The 27,398-nt window shown below is 39.5% G+C and overlaps 1 protein-coding gene across 1 annotated transcript in view; it reads right to left on the bottom strand.

Annotated features, from left to right (window-relative positions):
• TMEM132B (transmembrane protein 132B) overlaps window positions 1-27,398 on the bottom strand; it is a 259,981-nt gene that overhangs the window by 40,475 nt on the left and 192,108 nt on the right. The window contains exon 5 of the mRNA XM_049806661.1: window positions 4,902-5,045. Coding sequence (XP_049662618.1) covers window positions 4,902-5,045 — 144 coding nt within the window. The remainder of the gene's footprint in view (window positions 1-4,901; window positions 5,046-27,398) is intronic.

Genomic DNA, 27,398 nt, shown 5'->3' with positions numbered 1-27,398 from the left:
TATAGAAAGGTTCATCCCACCCCTATGGGCTCCTTTATCTCTCACTGTATCACCCATCACTGAGTAGCTGAATAATTTATGCATAAATTCTTCCAAGTTTCCACCACTTCTTTCTTCTCAGGTTCACAAGCCTATTTAGCTGTGGTTTGCAGGAAAAGCAGGACACTGGGAGCGAAGTCCTTCAAGTGAGTCCGTGGCAGAAGACCACTGAAGTTAATGAGACTAGTGGAGATAAGGATTTTGTCCATTCAGCGTCAACAGTAGCTTCAGAAACTACATAAGGCAGGCTGAGGCTGGGAAAAGGATGTATTTCTCCACCTTGTTTGCAGATAAGGAAGTGAGATTCCAAGGGGAATGAGTGATTTACCCACAGTCACACAGGAAATCAGCAAGAGATATGGAAATTAATGCTGAGAAGCATTTCAGTGCTTTAATCATAAAGCCAGTCTTTCCCCTCAAATGCCAACAGCATTAAATGTTCCTTTTCAATAATGGAATAAGCATAAGAGTTTCACTGACTTACAGTAATGCTTCCATCAAAATATTTAAAGGGTAGCCAGTTCAAGTTGAAATGGTTGGTCAGTATTACGACCTATGTCCAACTGTAGGGATCAGCAATTGTAGGGACCAGGGATTGTAGTTGAAACTGAGCAAGTTTACCTGTGAGGTTCCTTTGAGGATCAAGTCATGCTAAGGTCAGAAAATGCAAGGTCAAAAAGTACTACGTGTGTTTCATTATATTTACCACTAATTAGGTACGCTTTGAAAAATGTGGACTGAAATATTCTCTTGCTGGGAAGCTATCAAACTGTTAGGCTGAGGGAATATACAGCTTAGAATAAGAAAGATTCACATCTCTTGCCTACAAATAAATCACTTGTACATTATCTATCTGACCATCTCTGAGTAGTATTTATATTAACGTGATATCTAGGTAGCTGCCCAGAGAAGCACTTTTTTTATAAATACATAATAGCCTGGGCCAAAGTCTGTTTTTATTTAAACTAGCTTCAATTCATTGTGTCTTAATTGAAAATGATGGTGTTACATCAGTGATCAAAGAATTGTCTCATTGATTGTCTATTAAATCATTAGCTATTAAACAGAAATAAAAGGTTAAGAATGCAACACTCTTTGTTCTGCCCAAAAGAATATGAATATCTCTCCAATTACAAAGAAACAATAAAGGCAGAATTAACAGTGAAAAGAAGCTTAAGATTAGGCAATTACATCCAAAATGCCTGACAACTCTTATTAGAGGTTTTAGCAGTACAACCTATATAGAAAAGGCAACACAAATTTGGAAGCGAAGTCAATATTGACTTTACCAAAGGGGCTTGTAAAGGCAATATGCATATTTCTGAAAAAATATAGGCACATAAACCCTGTACTAAATTTTAACTCAGCTAATTAATCGTTATAGATTCAATCTTGCAACCAATACATATATTTCCAGTTAAAACATTATGCTTTAATAGCATTCAGTCTGAGAGCACCTCTCAGTAATTTGTGACTGAAATCTATTACACGTATGCTGTGATTTTCACAAAAATAACATTACTCCCATTTTATATCACCAGGATGAGGGAAGATGAACTCAGTGCAGACTACATTCAGACTTCTTGCTTTTGTTCATTAAGTCAATATATTAGGGAGTCAGGTACCAGGTCTGGGAAAGAGTCCCAGAGGCATTCTCTTCTGTCAGTGATTTGATACCCAAATAATTTCACAGAGCAGTCAAATGAAGACCTGATTGATACCTACTTAGTCACTACCAAAAAAAGGGGGAATTATAGTGCAAATCTTGTAGAACCTGTTCAGAATTTTGGCCGGTGTTTTGGTCTGCTCTATCCAGATCACTCAAAGGAGTGGGAAGGCACTCATCAGCTGGAAGGTGCTCTGGAGCAGCTCTAATTCCACGTAGATATACAACGAGCTTTGCTTTCTTGAATTGTATAAATCCACAACTGCAACTAGAAATCTTGTCTCTGTTCACAGAGGTCATGTCAAGCCTTATTTAGTTGCTAGCTTCAGTGGACCTTTTAAATCTGGGAACCAGAATAACTTCATGTCCAGCTTTGACAGGATATCCATATGGACGACTGCTGATGAACTAAATGGACTTTAAACAGACACTGTTTTGAATGCAACGTCTCTCTAACACTGCAGATACTAATTTTATTAGTGGAAAAGGAATAGGAGTCTTTTTCCTGACCTTTTCCTATCTAGTTCAGTCCAGTATTCTCTAAACTACAGCAAGTCCTAGAAATACTAGAAACTCAATTAATAGAAACAAAGGTCCACAGACATTGTATTTTAGCTCTTGATCTGGTTTTCTGAAGTGCAAAGAAAAGACAGTCTCAGCAATATGTTGATAATATATAACTTGGTGCTTGCATTTATAATAATAACAATTTGTTATTTGTATTTATCAACTGATAAATAATAGCCACTAATCAGATAATAGCTATATGGCACACAGCAAAAAAAGAATAGCAAAATTTATCAGGAGAGTCTTTTCCTTTGACAATTAAGTTAGTCATAAACAAAGATACTCATTCATGTTCCTTCTGGTAAGGACTCTCAAGGAAATTTGGTTTCCAGAAAAAGAAAATGTGATTTTTTTTCTTTTCTCATCTGATATATAAGGGAAAATATAGACGCTAGATCACAGGCTAGAGACTCAAGAGACCTATTCTATCACTGGCTGAGTCTAAACATTGGAATAGTCGCTTTCATGAAAAGGGAATATTACACTCATGTCCTTTGCAAAATGCTTTGAGGTATGAAAAGTTATATTTATTGTATAACTAAGCCCTACGCTATCAACTTCTCTAAGGATACAATGGCACACATGCCTCTGCCCAATAATTTGAATCTTATTTATGAATTACTTGCCTTCATGTTAAATGGAGATAAATAATTGTTGTTGGCCCTAAAATGTAATGAAATTTTGTTTGTTTTAGAAAATGTAATTTATCTCCAAAATTGGTAACAAGCTTATTCAGAGTTGTCAAAAGGTGAATTTTTTGTTCCAGCATATCATCTTCAAAATAAATAGCTTTGCTCTGTGCAATTCTTTAGGCAGATAAAGAACATAAAAATTTATCTGACAAAGTACAAGCTATCTGTTAGGACCTTTGCAGTCTCATCTACAAAGAGGTTGTAATAATAGGTTAAAACTACACAGGTATAGGATGTGGGTTTCAAATGCAATCTGAAGAGAAATTAAAGTGCTCAGGTCTGGAATACATTCACACATGACCCCACCTGGAGCACTGCATTCAGCTCTGGGGCCCCCAACACAAGAAGCACATGGATCGGTTGGAGCAAGTCCAGAGGAGGGCCACCAAGATGATCAGGGGGCTGGAGCACCTCTCCTACGAAGACAGGCTGAGACAGTTGGGGTTGTTCAGCCTGGAGAAGAGAAGGCTCCGGGAAGACCTTACAGCAGCCTGCCAGTACCTAAAGGGGGCCTACAAGAAAGCCAGAGAGGGGCTTTTACAAGGGCATGTTGTGGGAGGACAAGGGGTAATGGCTTTAAACTGAAAGAGGGTAGATTTAGATTAGACGTAAGGAAGAAATTCTTCACTGTGAGGGTGGCGAGGCACTGGAGCAGGTTGCCCAGAGAAGTTGTGGATGCCCCATCCCTGGCAGGTTGGATGGGGCTTTGAGCAACCAGGTCTAGTGGAAGGTGTCCCTGCCCATGGCAGGGGGGGTGGAACTAGGTGATCTTTAAGGTCCCTTCCAACCCAAACCATTCTGTGATTCTATGACACAACTGATAGCTAGAATATGGGGAGGAACTTGCTCCTTGAAAGCTACAGAGAGAGTTTATCATAGATCTACAGGTTACAGGATTACTATACTACTCTATTTTTATAGTATTTATATATAATATACTGCACTTTCCTCGAATTGAAACAAAGAAACTATCTTTCTAGGACTACCTTAAGAAACTCATAAATAATATTAAAAAAACCCAGCCCTATACAGAATCCACTGTAGTCAATTCTTAGGTTCATTTAAATCAAGAAAAAAAATCACCCCCAAACCACATGATAAATCAACTAAACCTATTAAAAGTTACTCAAAAGGACTTCTTTTATGCCTAAAAATAATAATCAGCTAAAAGCTGAAAGCCATGCAATGGTGACAGAAGTCATGCAGTCAGTGTCTTGATAAAGTCATATTAATGCTATTTTCATCTCAATGTCAGAGGGAAAGCCAGTTGAACATATTATTTAAAAAACCAACCAAACAAAAAACAACAAAAAACCCCAAACCACAACGTTGTTATAAACTCCCAGCTCTCACTTTAAGAATTTTTGCCATATGGTTGTTATTTCCTACTCTCTGCCATGCTCCTCCAGCTTTTGGTACAGTTTAGTGTCTTTACTTATAAGAAATTCCTGACTGGAAAGCAGGTGATGCAGTGAGAAGCATGTAGGAAACCTTGCTGTACACGGTAACAACATACTGCATTATTACTGTTAAATAATGGATGCAGAAAAGGCACACAAGAACAAAGTTCCCTGGGTGGGGAGCTGACTTTTCCCAAGTGTGATGTATCAGACAACAAGTTCTTCCTCATCAGCACTGGCTGGCCAGAGAAGAAAGACTAGGACTGCTCTTTCAGCATCCCTGGCCCTCTTTCCCATATGGAACACACCAGGCAAAAATGGCTCTGCATCAGTCTATGGAAACATGCTAACCCTGCATAACCTCTGGAGATCACTCTCCTCATCACACAGTGGAAACAACCCACCGCCACAGAAACATCCATGACTGTAAAACAACTGGTTGATGTAAAGTCCCGAATGTGGGCTAGGTCTCAATATGGTGGTGGTGGAGGAGAAAAGGGTGAAAACTCCGTTCTCCACCTCATGTGGGTGCCTTACCTTTATGACGTCTTCATCAGCTGATCTGCACTCAGCGGAGTCTGAAACATCGACCACAGACCCATCCTCCTGCACAGCAACAACCTTGACTGGAACAGACACCGTTTTGCCCGTCAGAATGGCCGTGTTAAGGACTTCCGTGTCCTGTATGCACACACACACAAACAAAGGATGGGCGTTACGGAAGCACAAAACCATTAGAGTGTCGCAGGGGTCAGCGCGATGAACCAAAACGCTGCCTCTGACAGGGGCAGGAGCAGAGGAGCGATCCTTCCTTGCACATACCCTTTGAGCTCCCTGCAGTCAATGGTTTAACAATTTTCTAAGCCAAAAGTTGCATCTGGACCATCAAGTTCTGGTTTTGACAAACATGGGTTTACTCTTTTTGAGCCCATTTACAGGTTTGGCTGCTGTGGCAATGAAATCTGTAACGCAGTTACGTGCGAAGGCACATCTGCAGCTTGGCAGAACCACAGTGCTATTCAGGTATGATCTCCAGAGGGTGTCAGCGACTCTTCCCACCCCTTTGCCCCAAATCATGCCAGTGATTTGGGAAGTGATTATCAAGCATTACAATAACAGCATTTCTTCCTTACTGTTCCAGCTAAGAGTGTTGTGAGCTGACCATTTTCCCTTTTTGGGACATAAATACATGATGAGAAAAACTATGGATGAGGTAGGGTATTAGAAACTAAGAAATGCCACCCATATACAATTTTTTTAGTCTTTCCCCGTCAAAATCCCACCTAGAGATGTTTTACCACATTTATCTCTAATCCTGATGAATTCAGAGTGCTGGCATTCTAATGACTCCATTAACAAAGCCTTCCTCTGTGTCTCAGTATGGCTACAGTTTGATTAATTACTCCAAATGAGTTGCTACAGAGGTCCCTGCCTTGCGTAAGCAGGTATGCAGACTGGAGGGGAACAGCCTCCAAAGGCCTACAGAGCAGCTTGTCTCTCCTTAAGCAGTGCTTACTGCAGGCCCAGAATTGCCATGCACGCAGAGCAAGGACTGGAGATTCAGTTTTGCCTTCTCAAAAAGCCTGCAATAGGAAATACTGCTTTGAATCAATCCGCTTTTCATTTTTCAACTTCCATAAAACTAATTGCTTGCCAGTTGGAAAAAAAAAAAAGTTGCTTCAAACTAATCTAACTTTAAATTCCATTATTAGAACTGGAGGAAGAAGAAATGGATTTTACTGAAAAATTTGATGGCAGCTTGCATAGGGAGATATATTCACTATCATTTGCTTCTGTCTGCTAGCTGGATTGATAGAAAATAATGGGCATTGACCACAAGCTAAGGACAGCTGGAGAAGACCAATAAATACTTGCAACTAAGATGTATTATTAATCAATATCCAGAAACTTCTACAAAAAGCACCCTGAATTAAATGAGTTGAAGTACTAATAACACTAGTGCCAGCTAACTAATATAGTCTACTAGAGCTTTATGGGCAGTCATGTTCCAGAAAAGCATTTAAGCATGTACTCGAGTCCATTTCTGTTCAGAACAGCTCTAAAAGTATGTGCTCAACTTGACACTTAGATTTCAATGTGATTTAAGCATGCATTTAAGTGTTGTCATGAATAGAGATGCTTTTCTGAATAATACCTCATGAAATAAATATACTGCCTTTGTTCTGTTCTCTGCAAGGCACAAACCAGATGTTTTACACAGTAAATGACTGTCTAGTTTTTGTTTATGCTGAATGGGCTCATTTATAACCAGCTGCCATCCATGAGGGAGGGACACTGGGAAAGACAGAAGTATGTGACAAAAGTGGAAGTGTGAAAGAACAACTGTAAAACCTTTACGAAGACTGAGCTTTGAACAAAACTAAGAAGAAAATGCACTGTTAGGTGAAAGAAAACAATCAGATGCACCTCAGGTGAAAAGAGGTTGAGGTTGTATAAGACAGAAAAAGAGAAGCTGAGGGTGCTTTGTCCCTTTGTCTTTGTATGTCAGCGAAGAGACAGTTAGATTTCACCAAAACAGCTGCAAATATCCCATAAATCCTAAGCCATCAATCCAATATAAACATATGCCAGATACATGATGAAGGCATGGTGGTCCTGTGTTAAAACTCTCCCAAGAAGCAGTTTGCCAGCATGCTATTTCTAAGCCATTCTTCAACTACAGTCAGTCTTTTTCAGTGCATCAGGGGAAACAGTATTTTTGCCAAGGTCACAAACTACGAGCATGTGACTAATTCTACTTCCAAACCCACTTTCTGTTAGCACAGCTATGTAACTCCTACATGTCAGGGGCAGGCAGCACTGCAATTATGGTCTGATCCAAAGCCCTGCTGAGTCATAGATGAAAGGCTTCTTTTTACTTCAGTGGACTTAGAACCAGGTTCTCAACAGGCCTGAACTAATTTCTCCTTTGGTTTTTGCACTGTTTGTTCATCACCCTAGTGTTGACCTTCATGTGTGACAAAGCATAAACAAAACCTCTAGTCTCCTTTTAACACTAAGTGCTGCTTAGCTACCAAGCTGAAGTCAAACTTCGATGCTCTGAAGGATAATGCAAAGTTTATAAAGACATTTGCATTCCTTTTGTAAACTCCCTGCGAAGATGAGCATGAGAGAAAAGGTCTTAAAGGAGACACCCCAGACCCTGCTATTTGTGGGAGCTCTGAAATATGCTCATCCTACTCCTGACACAAGCACTGTCCTGAACCTTCCCTCCTTCCCAGCGTATACAGGTACCACTGTGCTAATTAGCTGATGCTGCTTCACAAAAACTACATTTCACTGGTAAGCAATTCTACTATCTAAATTAATATTTCAGATGCCTGATACCTGGATTGAGTGTTACACAAGTATAACAGGCTGTGTAAAGACCTTTTTAAGAGCTGGCTATTTATAGACTGAAAAAATGTATTTCTTCTGAGGAAGAAATATGAAGGCAGAACTGAACTAATTGACTGTCCATTAGATTTATAAACGGACTTCTTTTTTTTTTTTATTTAGTGCATCTTCAACAAGTAATAGCATTTAACCTAGATTCTGTTGGCCTTGTTTTATATTTCCATGGTGGGGTTTACTGCAGAAAAAATGTGTTACTGCATTTGAGATACCTGTGCTGGTTATTACTAGCAGCATCTGAAATGAAGAGAGGGGTAATAATGTTGATTTACATGGGCAGGTCCTCCTGCATGGCACACCATCAGTGAAACATCTGAATAACACCCAGCGACCACCAGCACATACCTCTAACTGCTGACACTGCAAGGTCCCAGGTGAAAAACTGGGAATCTCTTCCTATTTCTTTTGTCGAGTGTTTCAGCTGCCAGATCTTGACCAAAACCTTCAATTCAAGCAGCCTGGGTGGAAGCTACACATTCATATTGCAGGCTCTATCCCTGAATAATAATTATGTGCATGTTTATCTCCAGCTCCTTCTCTGTACCTGAATGCATTAGCACTTCAGCAGAGCTCTTCTTAATTACAACTGTAACCTGCTAATAGCATTTCTTTGTTGTCTGAAGGAATCTACTTCTTATCCAGCCTAGGCTAAATTAAAATTTAATACAACATCAGGTCGCAACAGAACTAGGAAGCAAATGACAGCTGTTTAATTAAAACCTAAAGCTGATTAGATGGCACTACGGAGAGAAATACTCAAGAGGAAGAGCAGAAAACTACCGAAACTCAAGGCCAGGATAATGGCTTTATTTAAATATGAATAAACCCTGCGCACAGCCATAGTAAATGTTTGACAACTTATTGCTTTGGACAAATGGGGGGAAACGTGAATGGGAGACGTGTCAAGAGTCATGATAGTGCTGTGATTACCAACACTGCTGTTACCTATGTACGTGACCAGAAGCAGGGATTACTGAGGAATGACTGCAATAGGTAGACACGAACCAATTGAGGAACTCCAGGCATAAAGTTCCCAATAATTAGGCTCTAAACAACACCACACCAACCTAAATCCTCCTCAGGCATGTGACCCTACAACAGCTCACCCAGCTACTGTGAGCCAACATGACACAGTTTTCCCCCCTCTTCTGGCTGAAAAATAAAGACATGGAAAAATAGATAATGCATCTCACAAGAAAGCATCTCAGGAGCCAGGAGCTGGACACAGGTTACCTAGACCCCAGCTCAAAGCCGCCAGTGCACCTTTCCTGCCCCTCCAGGAGCAGCCAGCATCCTTTCCACGAAGTCTGGCACGGCCCAAGGCCCCACGCCGACTCAGTTTACTGTGACAGATATCATCCTTGTGATGAATGCACAAGCTGGATGTGGTTTTTTAGAGGTTAACAAAACATGCTACAGTACAGTAAACCCAATAAACACTCAATTGTAAATCAAGAGGGAAACCTAAAGCCAACCCTGTTCCACTGACAAATGCTACAGCTAAATACCTTTTGGCATTTAGTTGAAATGACTGTCTTTAGTGAAGAAGGCATAGAGCTGAACCATTTGTCTGCAGAATTGCATTCCTTCATTATTATTTTTTTCCCCAGAGTGTACCTTGCAAAAATACATTTGTAATATTAGAAAGAATCTTTAGGAACCAGTTCTCCTGCCTGGAAACAGCATCTCTTAAAAAATGTAAATTATAGGGCAGATTGTGACGTGTGGGCTTGGTTAGGGGAGGTTTTTTTATTTGATAAATTATTCACCACCTTTTTCTTCAGATCAAAGAGCAAGGCAATATAAGTCCATTAAGCAAGCTTAATATATAAATTAGATGCTTTGCTGAAATTATTATAATCCAAAGCAATTTTTCCCCCTCCTAGCTGAATATCATTTTAGGTGTCCAATACATATTAATGAAGCCTGGTTGCTAGAAAGCTATTTATATTTTCCACCATTATATCAGGTAAGATATACCATTTTGCCACCCAATGGTGAGAATGAACAACAGAGATTACGTGTTTATGAAACATTAGAAAACATAAACAATCTTGCAAAGAGTTCATATTGTTCTTTGACCCTTTTTCCTCCCTACATTCACAAAGTCAGTCCACTTCATGCCAGGGAGCCAGACCCCACAGTAATGCTAGCAGGAGTGCTGCTAGCTGCTTTGGCAGATGGCTGATCGGTTGTTATTTGTGGGCTGAACGGGCAATCCTGCCTGCCCAGGACTTGCCTCAAGTCTGCAGAGGCTGCGCATGTGAAAGGAGTTATATTACAAGTCCTAATAAAGGGCCGAACAGTGGCTAATTCCTTACTCTGCAAACATCACTTCAGTGCAGCCACTTGTGGAATCAACTTTACCAAGTTTTCAGGAGTCAGAGCGAGGCCTAAATTGTAACCACATACGAGTCCTCCTGCCCTGACAAGCACGCGTGTTCCTAGGTTATTCCCACTTCCCTCCAACCTTCCTCTGTCTGCGGCTGTTTCCTCATTTCAGCTTCTTATCCAGCATATCATTATTAGGAGTGATCAGTTATGACAGATGGCAAATCACAAATACTGCAGGCTATCGTGTCAAAGGCCATCCTTTATCTCCTTTGTTTACCTGCATAATAGCTCTACTTCATATTGGGATCCCAAAGGAGGAAAAGGCAGGTGCATATATTCTACAGGAGAACTTAATTAATGTAGATTGAACCATACAGAGAGGTTCTTAATCACCAATTCTTACAGAACAATGTAAGCAGCAACTGTTAGCCTAACTGAATATTATTCTAGATGTATATTAGCATGTGCTCCAAAAACAATTTGCTATAGCACAAAAAAGCATGATACAGAGACTCCAAAGTGGAATCTTATTTCATAACTTGTCTTTTTGCCGCAGATATGCTGAAGGAAGCTCTTATCTTAGCAGAGTGTACCTGGCACACACGATCAGCCAGAGTGGTAATTCTGTCTTGGAGTTCGTGGAAACTAAAGCTGAGATTTATTCCATTTCCATGTTTTTTTATGAAGGAAATTCAGCTCATTTTGAGGTTTATGTAGGATGAATAAGCAAAACCTGCTGCTGAAGGTGAAACCTGATTAGAAGCACAGATACTGTCATATCTATGACCTGAGGCAGTTTTATTTTATTTTTTATAACTCAGAACAGATCTGCCCCCATTAAGGAAAGGTTCAGAACACAGCCTGGTGCACTTGGCAGAAGTAATTGCAACCTGTCAGGCAGTCTCCACTGTCTCAGCTAAGTACCAGTGCCTTCTGCATGAGCAAAAGACCTTTCCTGAAACTGTGCTCATGCTATTTTGCTTCAGCCCATTATGTCCCAGTAAAGTGTATTCTCCAAACCTGCTGTGTTAAACATCGTGACACCATTGCTCTGAAGTGCATACCTGGGATAGAAGGAATGAGAAATTCTTACAGCTGGAGAGCAACTATCACACATCTGATTTTAGTTGTCTGCACAGAGAAGAGACACCAGGAGCTCCCAGCTTATGTTTCAGGACCTTTTAGTACACCAAGAAATACAGGACCTGAAGTCAGCCTAAAAGTATGGTAAACTCTGCCAGTCATTCACACTGGAATATGTAGTATATTTAGAGATCTGTATAGTACCTCAGCATTCATCTGACAGACTTGTACCAGTTCTTTTCAATAGTGATTGGTAACCATTTTCAAGCATATTTAGAAATTCACAGTTCATTTAAAGATGTTGGGTTTTTCCCTTTTTATTCCAGAAAAACATGATCATGTTCTGACTTAATAAAATTGTGTGTCACCTCCAACTGAAATCAAACAATATCACCCTGAATTCAAGAGGATACAAAACAGGTAGAGCTGTCTACTCAAGAGCAATGACATGAGCCTCAGTACAAACTGATACAGTAATGATTGTTTTCAAATGGCCATGAAATAACAATATAAACACTCCTCAAAGGCATTGCTTTTTCCACAGAAAAATCTAGGGAGGCCATGCTTTGCCTAGTTTATGGAACATAACTGTTGGATTCACTTGAGTACCAACAGTAGTCAAAGATACAATTTTCTAACTCCGTATCTTTGTCCCACAAGCTTAATAATATTTAACAACATTGCGGATGGCCATTTTGAAGAATTTCTTTCAGACACTTCTCCAATTGCTTTCCTAGTCATCACAATTTCTTTCGGAGTGGGCTGGAAGGAGAGTTTTCTGGAGGAAGTTCTATGCCACCGGTACAATAGGAGAGCTGGCAACTCACTGGCTTGAAAAGGCTTCAGTTTCACAAGTGCAAAACTACAGACATTGAAACATAAGGTTGCGTATCACATGAGTTTACTGCCGCAATCTGTGTGCTCATCTTCTACCATGAGTGCTACCTGGGCAGAAATCCATGTCCTTCTGTAATAACAGCTGTTTAATGCTATAGAAGAATGCACAAATTAATTAAAGCATGTCTACATGACTTCCCAACATCCTGCAGGAGCATCCTCTCACGGAGGGAGTGTGGGGTTCTATTCCTGCTTCAGACACAGTGACTTGCTTCATTAAGCCATTCACAGAGTGGCTACTGCTTCAGAATACCTATTTATGAGCAGAAAAAGATATATTGGAAAGCGACTGTGACATCATGCAAAGTCTTCTGAAATCCCCTGATAGAAGACAGTTGTCTAGCATTCGCTAGACAGGGGGTTCAGAAGAACTGGATTTTTTATCTTCTCCCTCAGCATAGCTCAAACACTGGTGTAAGTCCAGAGCTCATAACGTACCAAGTAAATGTAATAAAGAACTGTATTTTCTGGACAAAGCTAGATGCATATACTTATTAACTCTATTTGAGAAGCGCATTATGGATTTTAAAATGGAATAGAGATCTACTAGATGCTCACATTCATCATCCTGCAAAAGGAGGGCGTCATTTTCCGAAAAACATGGATCTGACAGGAGAGACCCATGCCTTAACCAAAGAAGTTGGGTTTGTTTTTGTCGTGAAGATGGTTTGTCTTACCTGTCAGGACCAGACTGCTGTACTTACTTATTTTACCTATTTAAGTGATTCCATGGGCTTGCATTCGACTGCTCTCAGATGTAAAGCATACACACACACTGCAGCAGGACTGGCTTTTCAGACAGCAAACACTTTGGAAGCAGACTGTTTCCCACTGTCTGCTCTCCCTCGGAAAGGCCATTCTCCCCCAAAGCGCCTGCGGCAAGTCATTCATTCTCTGGCAGTTCCTGTCTTAGGCACATGTCTTAGGACAGCGTAAGTGACACTTTGGAATTTTTATCTCTCTCCATTGCCTACTAAAGGGCTCAGATGTCTAGCTTAGACTTGATGTCTAGAATTAGGGGAGAGAAACTCTATCCCTTCCCACTTTCAAAATTATAAACAATCAGTACCTGTATATTACTGTTAGCGCCTTCACTCCTAACAATTTTTACACCACTACATGTTTCCTACAGTGACATGGACTTCACAGATGATACAACCATGCCTTTTATCTACTTTACTTCATAAAGCTGCCTACTACTGTATTTGATGCAGTGAAAATTAAAAGCAGGAGAACACATCTGTAGCCAGTCCAGGTATCAGCCTTTACTATCCTTGCACACCAGAGTTTTCTGGTGTTTTATTCACTGATTTTGGGAGCATCCATCAACTGAATATTGCTCATCCACTTGAATAAAGTGTTGCCTTTCAAGTCTTCAACATTTACTTTCTACTTAAACACTACAGATGTCTCCTGCCTGTGTTTAGAACTGCCTGGAAACTTTTTTGACAAGGAGAAAAAAAAAGTTTCTTGACAAAAATCAAAAAGCATAAAAAAGACACCTTTGAGAATATTTTCTTTTGAAAAAAGCTAAAATTAAAAATTCTGTTTTTTTCAAATAAGAATATTGATTTATTTGAGGTGAGGTTTTGAGAGTCTTCTGACTGATCTAAGGACTACTTGAGGGGTTTTTTTCTTCCTTCCTCTGCTTCTTCTTGGCTTGAATTTTGTTCTTCATTTTAATTTTTCAGTCTGTTCACCTTGTACCTGTTCAGAAGCACTGCCTTGTTCTGACATGCCCCTATGTCTGCTTATTTCTTTTTTTTGCTCAACTTTTATAAAGAACAACCTCTTTTTTATTCAAGTTCAGAATGAAATCCCATTTTTGTTTTCATGATTGAATTTCTCAGTGAACTCTTGGTGCAGTGTATTTATTTCCTGCAGACTAGGAGAATATCATCTGTGTTTCAAAAGCTGAGCCAGTGCTTTCAGAACATCAGTATTTTTCCAGAGTCCATCAGCTTTTAGTAGACACAGTTGCTCAAACTAAAGAATGTTTTAAGAACCTATGAGCAAAAAAAGTCTGACTGGATTCTGCTCTCGGCTAGACTGGTTCAAGAGGAAGTAATTATAATAAAGACCATGAAGTTACACAAATGCAAAAGTCCTGTGAAATCAGGATCAAACTATTTAATTTTTCATCTTTCCCCCCCTGTCTCTCTTTCATCTGTTCTAAAAATTACATATTGAATGATTTATTTGAATTACTCCTTATAGTATCTTGTCTTTCCCAGTACTGCAAAACCAGTTCTCAGCTCTGCCAAGGACAACAGGATGGTGATCTTCATTATACAGTTAAAATAACTGAGGCAGAAGAAATCCCACCAGGCCAGTGACAAATCAAGAAACTGAGTCCATATACCCAATGTCCTAGGTCCATGCTTTTTCTGAGAGCCTACGCTCGAACTTGCTGTCTTCAGGCTGTTGGTTCAGTACAGTTTAAATACCAATTCCCACATCTTTCCTATTAAATGGCCTTTTTGCATAACAAGTAAATGCTGAGCATGCGACATCTCAAACAGTTAATTTATTGGTTGGTTAACTGAAATTCAGCTGTGCAGCAAAACAAGTATCAGTGACTGTAAAGAAATATAGAGGGCTACAAATAAAGCAACCAGTAACAGATGCAAGGAAAGGAAGAAATACTGTATTACTTGTCACCCTTCTTAAATGGAAAATGATAATGGCATATTAGCATATACTCTAATGCCACAGACAGCTGAATGCACTTAAGAGAAAAATCAGAGTACCTCTTAATATGAAGCTATTGCAAAACGTTCCATTTTAAGAGGGCTTCCAATGTCATCTCACAGGTGGTTGGAAATGGGGCAAGACAATAGCAGACAAGGGGGATGACATTAATGTTTCTCAGGAATAGAAATAGAAAGTGACAGTATTATTGGTTTTCAATAGAAGCATTCTGTAAACAGACAAAGGTCTTCCATTTATTAGTCTATGGAAGCAAGTATGTATCAAAATCACAGCATGTTTCTTTGATAAAGAATTTTAACAATGGTTCCTTGTCCTTACCCCTCAGCACCAAACTCAGTCCAAGCAGGGGACTGCAACATGGTTTTAAAACTTTTAGTTTAAAATTATTTGTAAACTATATGAAGTAGTGGCTGACTTGGTTTTCCATCTCAGCAAAAGACATTGAAGGACAGAAGGAAAATGAAAAAAGACTTCTATCTTTGCTTCCAAAGTATTATCTCCATAATTAGCCTTTAGAAGTCATTAAGACATTATTCAAATTCAAACTTTACAATCTATTTCTTTAGAACCTGTTACATTATGTGTAATGGAAAAAATACTGATCTTCCAGAAAGATAAACTAGGTACAGATAGAGAGGAAAAGGAGAATTACCCAGTTCGTGTTGAAGAACTCATCTACAAGAACTATCTCAGTGGAGGAAAACCTTTCCCATTTGCTGCCATTTTACTTAATGCAAGACACACAATTACAGACCCTGACTCAGTTGCGAAGAGAAATTAGATCACCACTACTAGACTGTTCAAATAGGATGAATATTTGCTATTCACCTCCATTAAGGAAATTTATCTTCCTTAAAATTGGCTGTTAACCATTCATTCTTTACTTTTCCTCTAACAATGGGCAGATTTCCAAATTATAATACATGTATTTCTTCTTTTGCAGTACCATTTTCAAATTATTTACTGTTGTAAGGTGGGAAGAAGGCCAGGTCTAATGCCATATTCCTTCTTGTACTGCAGCTGATGGGGTCTTCTTGCTGCATAGTCATTGCTCCTGCTAAATGGACAAATGCAAGGGAAGATGCTTTTGACAGAAGACATAGCTTAAGAAAAGATAAGGTTCTCTGGCATTTTGGCACATCATTTTAGCAAAAGATTGACCAAGAAGGAAAAAGTGTTGCACCTAAAGGCCTTCATAAATGTAACATAGAATTCCAGCTCAAAAGTGCATTCAGTTGAAAGCACCCCTATACAAGTACCACACAGAAAAGAGCAAGCTCTCCTCACCTTCCACTTCTCCTTATAATTTTGGCTCTTTCCTGTCTTTTCTTACACCTTGAAGTATTCAGCCACGTTCTCCCTCCCTGATGACATCTCACTTCCTCGATGGTTCAAATGCGCTCACATGGCACAGATGTGGGCCAGTACTTCCCACATTTTGTTTTCAAAGTCTTCCCCCGAAAACGGAGGGTCTTACATAAATCCAATTATAAACTCTTTCATTCAAAGACCACTAATACTTTACATCTACTTCATAAGAATACAAAACAGTGACATAGCAAAGCAAGTTCAGCTCTGCATGTGTTGTGACCTTGCGGTGAGCTGAGGACGCAGAGGTGGAACATCTCCCAGCACCGCACCACTTCCCACACTGTCTCAGCACAGCCTCAACATGCTCTTTTCAGGTTTTTGATGGACAACATTTTTGGAATAAAATCAATGGTCATGTCACAGTTGAACCGTGTTTATGTTTAAATCCAGTCCATGAAGGTACGAATGCAAAACCTAGCTGAGAGTATTCACCTACAAAAGCTGAACCTGGGTCTGGGAACAAGGAAGTCCCCATGAAGAAATTACTGAGAACATGGTGAGTGAAGTATCTCATTTACAGTACTGAATTTTCAAACTTTCTAGGCAACAGGAATGATCTGAAAACAGATAAATTGGATCTTGAAACAAAACCTGTTTTTCAATACATCTTTGCTCCTTTGCTATGATACAACTTCATCATTTTCCAAAAACCCACGAACTATTGCCAGAAGGCACCTTGTTACAAAAAGCAGAAAAAGATGATCAAAAGTTTCACTCCACATTCTACTGCTTTACTGCAGGTTAGTTTTGAAGGACAGATATTTGTTCTTTTCATGGCCAAAATGATCCAAAGTGGTCAACCAATGCCCAACTCCTAAAGTCACAGGACCACAACTATATCAAACATACCTTTCTATTTCTTTTTCATTTTTTGTTAAATGACATTGACATTTAACTAACTGCCCAAAGGTTATACTCTCTTAAATGCAGCATTAGCTAGCATTTTAATACTGTTTTTCTTCCTCTTTGTTAATGAAGGCAATTGTGCAAGTTTTTGTTGATTTAGTTTTGGATTTTCCTCCCAGTAGTGTTGTAATTGAACTCTGATACGCATATCCAATGCAATCTGACAAAAGCTATTACAAAGAACAACCCAGAATAAAACTGCAACCTTGCTTCTTCCTAATGACAAGTTGTGACAGGAGTGGAAGAGAAGATGATGTGCAAGTTTCCTGGCCAGGTAGCGCTGGGCTGTGTCACTGATGAGGCTGAGAAACAGCAACAGCCTGAGACAGAATCAACCTCAGACACATTAAGCAGAAGCATTTCACAAGGCAGCCATCTGACAGTGCTGTCTCCAGGCAGCCATGGCTTGCAGCAGCTTCCTCCTCTGCAGCAGCATTTTTGTTTTGGTTTGTTTTTTTTCTCTTTTCTTGGCCAAGAATCTCATAAACAGAGTTTCACTCTGAAAAGCCTCATTCCAACATGCATTGCTATTCACTCCAGAGGGAAATAAACCCAGAATCTGGGAAAATTAGTGCAGAGGAAAAGACTTTAGAAGCCATTAAGCATAGCTGTGCGTTGCTGCTGTAGTCTGTATTTCACCAACTTTTATGATAACTCTTCCCACTTGCTCTCCATGGTCTCTTGAAGAAAAGCAAGCCAGAAACCCTATATTTGATTAAAAAACATTGATGTGAAAGGAGGACTGGGATATGATATATAAAGATTTTGCTATTTTTACATGTGTGGTGATATTTAGAAAGTTTGGAAATTATGTTTAGATTTTATTTATTTCTGGTCAAATAGATTGCCAGAGGATTTTTCTGACACTGGCTGTCTGCAATTTGATGGCAGTGAATATGCAGAAAATGTGCTAGGTTCTAGGATTTCATTCATAAAATGTTGCAAAATGAATTCAGATGAGGTGGGAGCAGTAGCCTTTTAGTGAGCATTATTTTCAGAGCACAACACACCTGAGAACACAGCTCTCCCCACAGCAAAGTCTCACTGAACATTATTTTTGACAGTTGCAACAACCACACCTGTGTTAATTGTAGGGCATCTCTCTCATTCTCACCTCTGCAGCACCGCATGAAGGGGGCTGAGGCACAAGTTCCAGCCACTCCACGGGGCTCTTGCATGGGCAATGAGGAAAGCACTGTGCTGCTCTGCACCTGATCTTGGGCATCACACGTCCAAATGCACCAGAGCGAGACAGCTCAGGTTGCTGTGCAATCTCCACACTGACAAAGACCAAAATAGTTTAGCTGTTTTGCACTTCCAGGCTAAGAGTTTTGGTTTAGACCACATGAAATTGCAGCTTGCAGGTTACTTGAGGTGGAAGCTCCTAGATGACTTGGAAACACCAGCCAACAGAGAATGTCCTTATTCACTTATTTCACAGAACTTCAAGCAATAGTCTGGGCTTTTTGTGTCTTACTGACCAATCTTGCTACTGATTCTCCCCTGAAATTTATGTTTAAAAAACCACCATAATTTGGCTGCTGAGATCAGTGTCTGTATTGACAACATTTATCTCTCCAAGACCCAGTGTCAGTATGAAGACAGGTTTTCTTCTCACACAGTTTTCTGATATGCATTTCACTGGTGACTGAAACTTTCTATTTTGTATTTTGTTCACATGCCCACAAGGAATGGTACGAACACCGTTATAAATTGAAAAAAAAAACCCACAATGATTAATTGAGTAGATTAACCTCCAAAACACTTGGACAGCTGTTTCAACATACTGTCTTTGAGGCCAATATGCTGAAACAACTGTTCTTACATGTAAGGTAAAATTGTCTGCTTTGTTTTGCAATGAGAATACTCTAGGTCTATTTTGTATCTTAGTAACTTTAATGTACACCTGGAGCATTGCCAAAATTTTTTATAATTTGCATACATTTTTTTTCCACATTGTTAGCAACTTCACCAATGTCAGCTCATTTGTTCAACAATATGCTCAAAACCAAAGTCAAGTGGCTTTCTGTCATCTTTGCATGGGATTCACATAGTCACACTGCACGCTGCTATCTGTAGCAAGATGCTTACAGAATGGATGAATGAATTTGATTATTTTTGTATGTAGTTTTACAATAGCACAACTGTTCCTTAAATGGAAACCATGTTCCAGTTCATGGCGCTTTCTCCCCTTGTTTCCAAGGCAACTCAATACACAGACACATGCAAATACACATGAGCATACTATTAATATTCTTCTCTGATGTGAGAGATTTCTTCATTTATCAATGAAACACTAGCCAGCTTCTATAGCAGTGAAAGCCTAAGACAAACTTCTCACAGAGTAACTCACAGCAGGAAAACATTCACGGAACTTTTTCCCTTCCGTTGTACACTTGGACCACACATTTTGGAAACTTTTTGCATCAAGATCTCCTGTCTCTTCTAGCCACATAAATAAGGAATCCTGAGTCCACCTCCCCGTGTCCTTGTGCTTTCCTTCTACAAAGCAATGCTTTCAGTCAAGCTTTTCCAAAGAGAAGGAAATAACCTGGGAGGCTGGTTTGTGCATACATGTCTCTGTATTTCCTCCAAGACTAAGCAGCTGACAAAAACGGCGGCACTTTGCTCTTAAGGAAAGGTATTATAGCCTCAGTAAGACTTGCAAGAGCCGATCTGCAGGAGTTGCATGGCTGCACCTGACGCTTGCAGTGGAACGCGGCTCAATCTATTCTGTGTTTCTCAATGAAACTCATTTCAGAACAAGTAAGGCCTAGGCACAAAAATGATTTGTCATGCTCAGCACTCCATGCTAAATCACATTTATACCCTCTGATTTTCAATTGTAATCCTCTTTGGAATTCACTTAATTGTTGGGCTTTTAAGAGATGGGGATCAGGTACAGACACTGAGTAATGACTGAAAACTGCAAAGACAAAATAAGAGTCTGACCGATTCTGCTGTTTATCTGAGAAGTGGGATGTGACAAAGAAGGGAGGCAGCTGGAAATTGCAAGATATGTTTTGAAAGAAAGCACTTTGAATCTTTGTTGGTTTATTGTTGTTTCCATCTATCTGATTTTTTTTTTCTTTGCATAACAAAAAGGCCTGCTGATTGCCGTTATTGCCTGAGGGGTTTGTACTTGTCATTCCCACACTGTTTTGTAGGTTTTCAGAGTACATCAGACTTTGGACCAGAGTTGTCTCTTGCCAATCTAAGTATCCTGTTAATCACAACAGAATGATGGAACACACAACTCTGGTCTAGCCTTAGGGGTCAAGTGCCATTTCCAAAATAAAACCTACTTTTAAAGTACATGTTAGGGGTATTTGCAATAATGCTAAGTTAAATGGCAATGCAAACTCAGGGCAAGGCAAATTCAGGCAAAGGGTCTTACTCAGATTTCACTTATACCAGGTATGGATTTGAAGGGACATAAATGTGATTTACTTCCAAGCTTAATAGCCAGCAATTATGCTGAAGTGGGACTCTACTTAAGCTGAATTCGGTTCAGTTTAGGGGCTGATTTAGAAAGAGCTGTCTGTGATTTATTATATAGAGAATATGGTAGAATTAACATCAGCAGAATACCTATGCATTTCACAGCAGCAACACCAGGGAACATGGACCTCGCTTCCAAATGTGAATACATGATGCTCCTCCTCCTCCTCTGCATAAATATTTGGAGCCGTAGTCTACATAGCTCTACTTTATCCTAAAAAACACGGAAAAAGAATTCAGCTTACCTGGTAGATCTGAAGTTGCATTATGTCACCTCTTGTTTATAAATAGATCTTTAAAAAGAGCAAAATCTTCAGTAGATGCTATGGGAAATCCCTGACTTGTGTGGGAGCTCTGCTATCTTGTACTAGGAAAATAGTTTATGAATACAATTCCCTTAATTCATGCACTCCCTAACTTTTCAAGATTGCTACTATTAACTTGCACATCATGTAGCCTTAATGATTTTAGGTTCAATTTATATTACATGCTTCTATTTATAAATGGTTTATAAGGGACACTAATCAATACTTAATAGGCATTTTAAGTGTGCAACAGACATGAGTAGCATGTGTTAGAGAAGGTTACAGGCACATCAATAGAAGGGTTATAAACACCTACAAGCTCTGGCTTGTAAGTAACCCATTGGGCCAACAAGATTCTGTAACAATTTTAATAGCAGGTTATCCAATTTATAACAGTTTTATTAATAACTAAGTCTTTGTAAACTATTTTAAATAGAATCCTGTTATACAAGGAAGCAATTTTGTGACCTGTCGAAAAGTATTAGGGAGAAATCTGTAGGTTTGGTTTTTAAATGCCACTCTCCTCCTGTAAGCTTGAACTAATACTATAACATTTCCAATGCAAACACCATTACAGTGTTATTCTGGGATCTGGGCATTTTATCATACATCCTTAGGGTTAAATTCTGCTCCAAGACACATAAATTTAAGTCTCACAGGAGCCACTAGAGCTGCTTGCTGTGCATATCTGTGTGTGTAGGAGGGCACAACTTAGCCTTTTTATTTACAGAACCATTAATTAAATTACTGCAATTAAATATCAAATCAAATTGCATTAAGATAACCTTAAGCACACAGGAAGTCAGAATTAGAGCTTGTATTAGGGTTAATGGGAGCTACACGTGTTTAGTTTTTAATGCACCTCTCTATAAACCATACCCCAAAGGATGTACCTTAAACTGACATGCACAAAACCAAAACTTTATGTAAATATTCTTTTACAATGTCCTAGTTTTTGCATCATTTCCAATTGTTTGTGTGGGTTTCCTGCTATTTTTCTCTTTAAGGCAAGTTACCCTAAGTAAAATGGAAGAGCTTTATAAATGACAGTTTCTGATGAACTCAGAGCAGTTGAGCACCACAAAATTACTAACTTGCAATTAGTCCACAGGGCACATGTTTCAATAACAAATCCATTCGAGATTATGATTTTCTGCTTTATTTTCAATCCAACTCTTCTCTAACTAACTGTAATAGTAATAGAGGTTTCTGCAAAAAAATCAAAGGAATATAAACCCCTGTTTTCTTCACTGTCACAGCCACAAAACTCGCAATCGGTAGCACAGGTCTGTGCTGCTGCTGAGTGCTGACAGACCTGCAGGACCACCAGCTTGCCAACAGCTGTGGCCAGGCATCTTCTTGTGAAACTGTTCCGAGGTCCTCTCTCAGGCACCAGCTCCACCATGCAAATCCCAGCAACCACATGCCCCAGGCAGCTGGTAGCTAAGCAGGAGGTGAGATCCATCACTGCAGAGGTTTTGCATTGCCTAGGAAACGAAGGGAATCCCCCCAAAGTCTTGATTTTTTGCCATAGCAATAAAGAGGAAGGACTAAGGCTTCTGTTCCTTGCACCATCAGGAGTGCATTACAGCGTGCCAGTAAACTGAAACAGATAGACATGAACCCTCCTTAAGAAGCCATACAAACTAGTTAGTGGAAAATCATCACTGAAATGGAAAACGTTGTTATTGCATGAGACTCCTGGCAGATTCTTGCTGTATTCTGAATTTAATGGTTTTTTGGATAATTTTACGGCAGAATTAAAAAAAAAAAAAGATGTTTGCTTACCCACTGATCAAATTAGCATAGAAGTCTGTGTGCCTATATTTTCAACTGGAGAAAAACATTAAGAAGATTCAATATTTATGTAATGTTTTATGGAAGTTCAATAGAAAAATCCAATATAATTCCCAATTAAAATCACCTGCTAGTTGACTTACATCCATTACTATTATCTCAAGCCGCTGTATACTGAAGCTATTCACACAATAGTGTTATGTGAACATGCATAGGTTAAAAATTAGTAATTACTGTCTAGACAATTCACTGTTAGCTATAGCTGAGTGAATATAATGAATAATTTATTTGATTAATTTTGCATTCCTTTTCCTCTTTGTGAATTGATCAGGACCATGGAAAACTTGAAAATGTACTCATTTATCAGAATTATTTTCTGTGAATAATTCTTAACCTGAATATTTTTCCACCAAACAAAACTATTCTAACTTGTGGTTTGAAATTCACATTATGAGATACAAACTATGCACACCATTGGGATTGTTTTTTTTTCTTGGGCAGATAATCATGTAACTAGCAACAATGCAAAAGTGCTCGTACCAAAAAAACCCAAACAAACCCCCAAAAAACCAAACCAGTTTGCAACTCATTTTGTTATATGAGTTATGTAATTAAGAAAACAACTTATGCAATTTAAAAGCAATAACTAATTCTAAATTTTAAATGGCAAATTTACAACTGAAAATAATTGATAAATATGAACCTTTGTGAATGCTATTATTTGTTCTACAAAAGCTTAAGTACACACATGTTTCTGGGAATTTATCATAGTACTTCTAGCTGTGTTGTAGATCTCTAACACTTATTTTTACAAACTACCTGTTGGTCACTTCCTATTCACTTGAGCTGCCACTGAACAGCGTCAGTCCTTGGGAGAGCCTAGACCTGGATGTTGGGTGGGAGTTTCCAAAGCAGCTAAGGTTTTATTAAAGGACATACTTGTTATGCAAATACCTCAGTAAAAATCCTTCATAGGCTCCTTTTAAGCTGAGCTACTGAAGTCCCTAGGTACATACGTGCATTACAGACTTCTAGAAAAGTAACTGGAAGAGAGACTGGACCCCAAGTCTCCCCCTTGCCCTAACCACTAAAGTTAGACCCATTTTCTGAGTATTTGAGTAGTAATGAGGGACTGAAAGCAGGCTGCTCCTCACAGTCCATAAACTAGAGATGAAATGAGAAGTACATCACCTTCATTTTGAGTTTAAAACCCCACAAGCAAAGGGAAAAAATAAGCAATAGCTGAACTGTGGGAACACAGGAAAAATGTGTCATTTGGCTGAAATGAAGACAGGTATTTGTGTCTCTGCTTACCTTCCTAAGCTATGTACTCTCTTAAAATCTCTGTGACTTCGCTACTTGACTAAAAGATATTGCCCAGCACCATGTAAGACGCACTCCCTTTTCCCTTCTCCGCACTGGCCCCACTAGGAAGCTCCCACATCCCACCACCTTGAAGGATGCTCTTCTGAGGTGCCAGGGAGCCAGTGCAGGACTCCTGATACCACCAGGCAGCTGAATTTCTGCTCACCGCTATCACGGTGCCACTGTGCCCTGTCCTCTTGTCAACATAACTGGGCTTAGACACACACAACTCACTGAAAGTACACTGAAAATACCCTTCTTTACTATCTGTAAGAGCCACAATTTGCAGAGAGGTGTCTAACAGAGTTAAACAGCAAGGTCCATTCAAAAATCCCATGAAGTGACTATCTGTAGCTCCTGGTGTCTTAATAACTTTCCGAAATCCAGCCATGAGGTACTCTCATCTCAAATTCTATAAACATGGTTCACAGTACTTCACAGTCATAGGGCTATCACACTTCATAGGGCTGGAGTTTTGCTTTTAACATAAATTACTGGTCCCTAGAAACCATATAATATTACACAGTAAACTTTTCTGATTTCTGTTGGTGGAGTTAGATTGTAGCTGGCAATCTAGAGGCAAAACGATAAACAAGCATTACAGCTCCCTATTCTGACACAGAATTTAATGGCATATTTTTCCCTTTGAAATTTGCTCTTCATTAGGTGAGCTTCAAAATGGAGGCTGAAACAATGAGTGTTTTTAACTCTGCAGCAGATCAAAAGCATTTTGACATTCATACTCTAAGGAAGAAATGACACACTAATGAGAGACAGAGATCAAATACTCTGTTTGTCACTTAAATCTCTAGCAACATAAAGTACATCAAGCCTGTTAACCCATGCTTGGCACACCAAAACACTGCAGTGACCAAATGGGTCTGCATTTTCTTCCTATCACACTTCAATTCTTCTTCAATTCTTCTCCTCTTTCACAAGTGCCAAGCCAACACTACAGGAATTAGCTTGCTCCTGACCACAAAGAAACAACACAAGGAGAAAGGACATGTGCAGGAATGGGAATGAATGAAATGCGATTTTTGGATTATATTCTCTGCCTTTTTCCTCCTACTCTTTACTACAATCCTACTGGGAGACTGCACAAGCAGCAGCAGCAAATACTCTCTGTGATCAGTATGTAAGTCTGGGCAAGGTTCCTCCTTTGCAGGAACTGAGAAGAGCAGGTTTGGGCTCTCTCCCAAGCTCCAGTACAGGAGTCACGCCACTATTGGTCTCATAGCATTGAGGTTTTAGCAGTGGTATTCCCAGATGCTGTGGAAAGCAAGCTGGAATGACAAGAGTCATTGCCATTTCAATGCATTTACCAATGCAGAATTAGAAGGTTCCAAAGATCATGCAAAACTTGGTTAGCTTCTCCCTGTCCTTGACCACAGATTTCAGCATGATGCCAACTTTTCATCCCTTGAAACTCGCTGGATCCATTTCTTTCCCTAGCCACACCAGGGAATGCATTTATTCCCTCTCAAATAACCTGGAATCTGCAATGTCTGCTCCTCTCTGCTCTCATCAATGCTGATGCCCTCACTCCTGCCACCCCCACGAGCGAGTGTTGTCTTCTGCCTTGGACTGATCTTGAAAGAGGTCACACGCAAATGCCAACCAGTACAAAATGCACTTTTGCCTTCCAGCTCCACAGGAGGCAGAGCTGTGAAACTGCTAATTCAAGAACTTCAGAATCGAGCAACACAGAATATTACAAGGTTGTCCCAAAGCACCGTGTTAGAGTATCTTGATTATCTTAATAAAGCTGTAGCTTAGCATTTTCAGTAAAGCTGAGGCACCTTTGGAAGAAATTTCTTTATACACAATAGCTGCTTATAGGCTACGTTACAACTTCTAAAGCTCTCTGATTGCTGCTCTGCTCCATCTTTATGATGCTATTTTAATTGAATTAAAAAAATAGAAATTACATGTAAAATAATTCCTAAGCCTAACTGATACTGGGGCCATGTAAATCAGAAGTAACTGCATTAAGGTCAATGCCAGCTTTGAACAAGAATTGTGTTAAATACAAATGACTGTGTAAAAAGAAAAGCTTTCAGTACAACATGTACATAAGAAATATAGTGCAGCATCTGCTTGGCAAGAACATGGTCTGTTTGCATAAGCTAAGAACTATATGTATCACTCATATATGTATACACAATACAAAATTAATTCATGCAGAAAGGACTCTGCTCACTGCACATCTTATAAATACAGGCTGACAATTAAATAGTCCTAATAAGACTTACTCTCCAGCCAGCAGAACAGCTCAAAAACAAACATAATTTTGTTCATGTGTGCCCATTATATTCATGTGCTGATTTAATTAACAGTAATTTCAGTATCTCTGAGATTTCTTCTCTGTTTTACAAATGATGCCCTTTTGATGAGGGCTTTAGTTCAAATTACTGGCCAATCAGCTGTAGAGCAAGACTAGAATGCTAAGTTAATTGGCAATAAAACCAGAATGAGCACTCTGGAAAAAATTACAGACGAGCCAAATTATTGGGTAATTGTTAAGGAACAAGAAGCTTCTCATTTTAGGTAGATAAAGTAAAAGCTTTGTAGCTCACTCTAGCACGCTGTGTTTCCCTGGTCTGGGTCCTGTTAGTGGTCTGTACTGCTCACAAAATGACTTCAGTTGGCTCAGCTCATCCCTCTTGCAATCACTCTGTCAAGAGGTTCACTGTGCCCTTATTCCTGGCCTGCAGGAGGTCCTACCACTCTTGATAGTCTGTCAAGAGATCCCTCCATCAGCTTGCACTGAACTCCCATTGGCAAATTTTTCATAAAGATAGAAGAAGCAAACCTAAAGGAACAGAGGTAACCAAATAGCCCTCCAGAGGCAGCACAGCCGTATCAACTCAGCGGAAGAGCACCTCTTAGCATTTTCCTCTGCACATTTATTATTGGAACCACTTACTTCTAACAAGAATTTAGTGCCTGTGCATCCTTGGAGAGGGTTTTCTAAGAATAGTATCTCTCCACATGGATCAAAGAGACCCGAGATCACTCTGGCTGCAAGAATACCTGAACGTCCTCCTACCCTTGATATATGGACAGCATGTTAACTCTTCCTAATACAGCTTTATTTAGAAATACCTGACCAGAGATGCTACGGGTGTTCGTCAGTCAACTCAGAATTACAGTTTCCTTCCAAAGAAGGGGGTGTGCAGTGCAGAATTCAGGCATCATTATCCTGATCTTCAGAAAAAAAGTATCTCCAGAGCATTACACTCTTAATAAGAAGGCAGGGCAGAAAGAACATGGAAGTGGCAATGCATGCAGCCCCTGTGTCAAAGAGATTAATCACAGGAGCAGACACAGCATCGACCGGGAGTGG

This window comes from Accipiter gentilis, chromosome 7, assembly GCF_929443795.1.
Source record: "Accipiter gentilis chromosome 7, bAccGen1.1, whole genome shotgun sequence".
Taxonomy (NCBI): domain Eukaryota; kingdom Metazoa; phylum Chordata; class Aves; order Accipitriformes; family Accipitridae; genus Astur; species Astur gentilis.
This window is presented reverse-complemented; position numbering and strand designations above follow the sequence as displayed.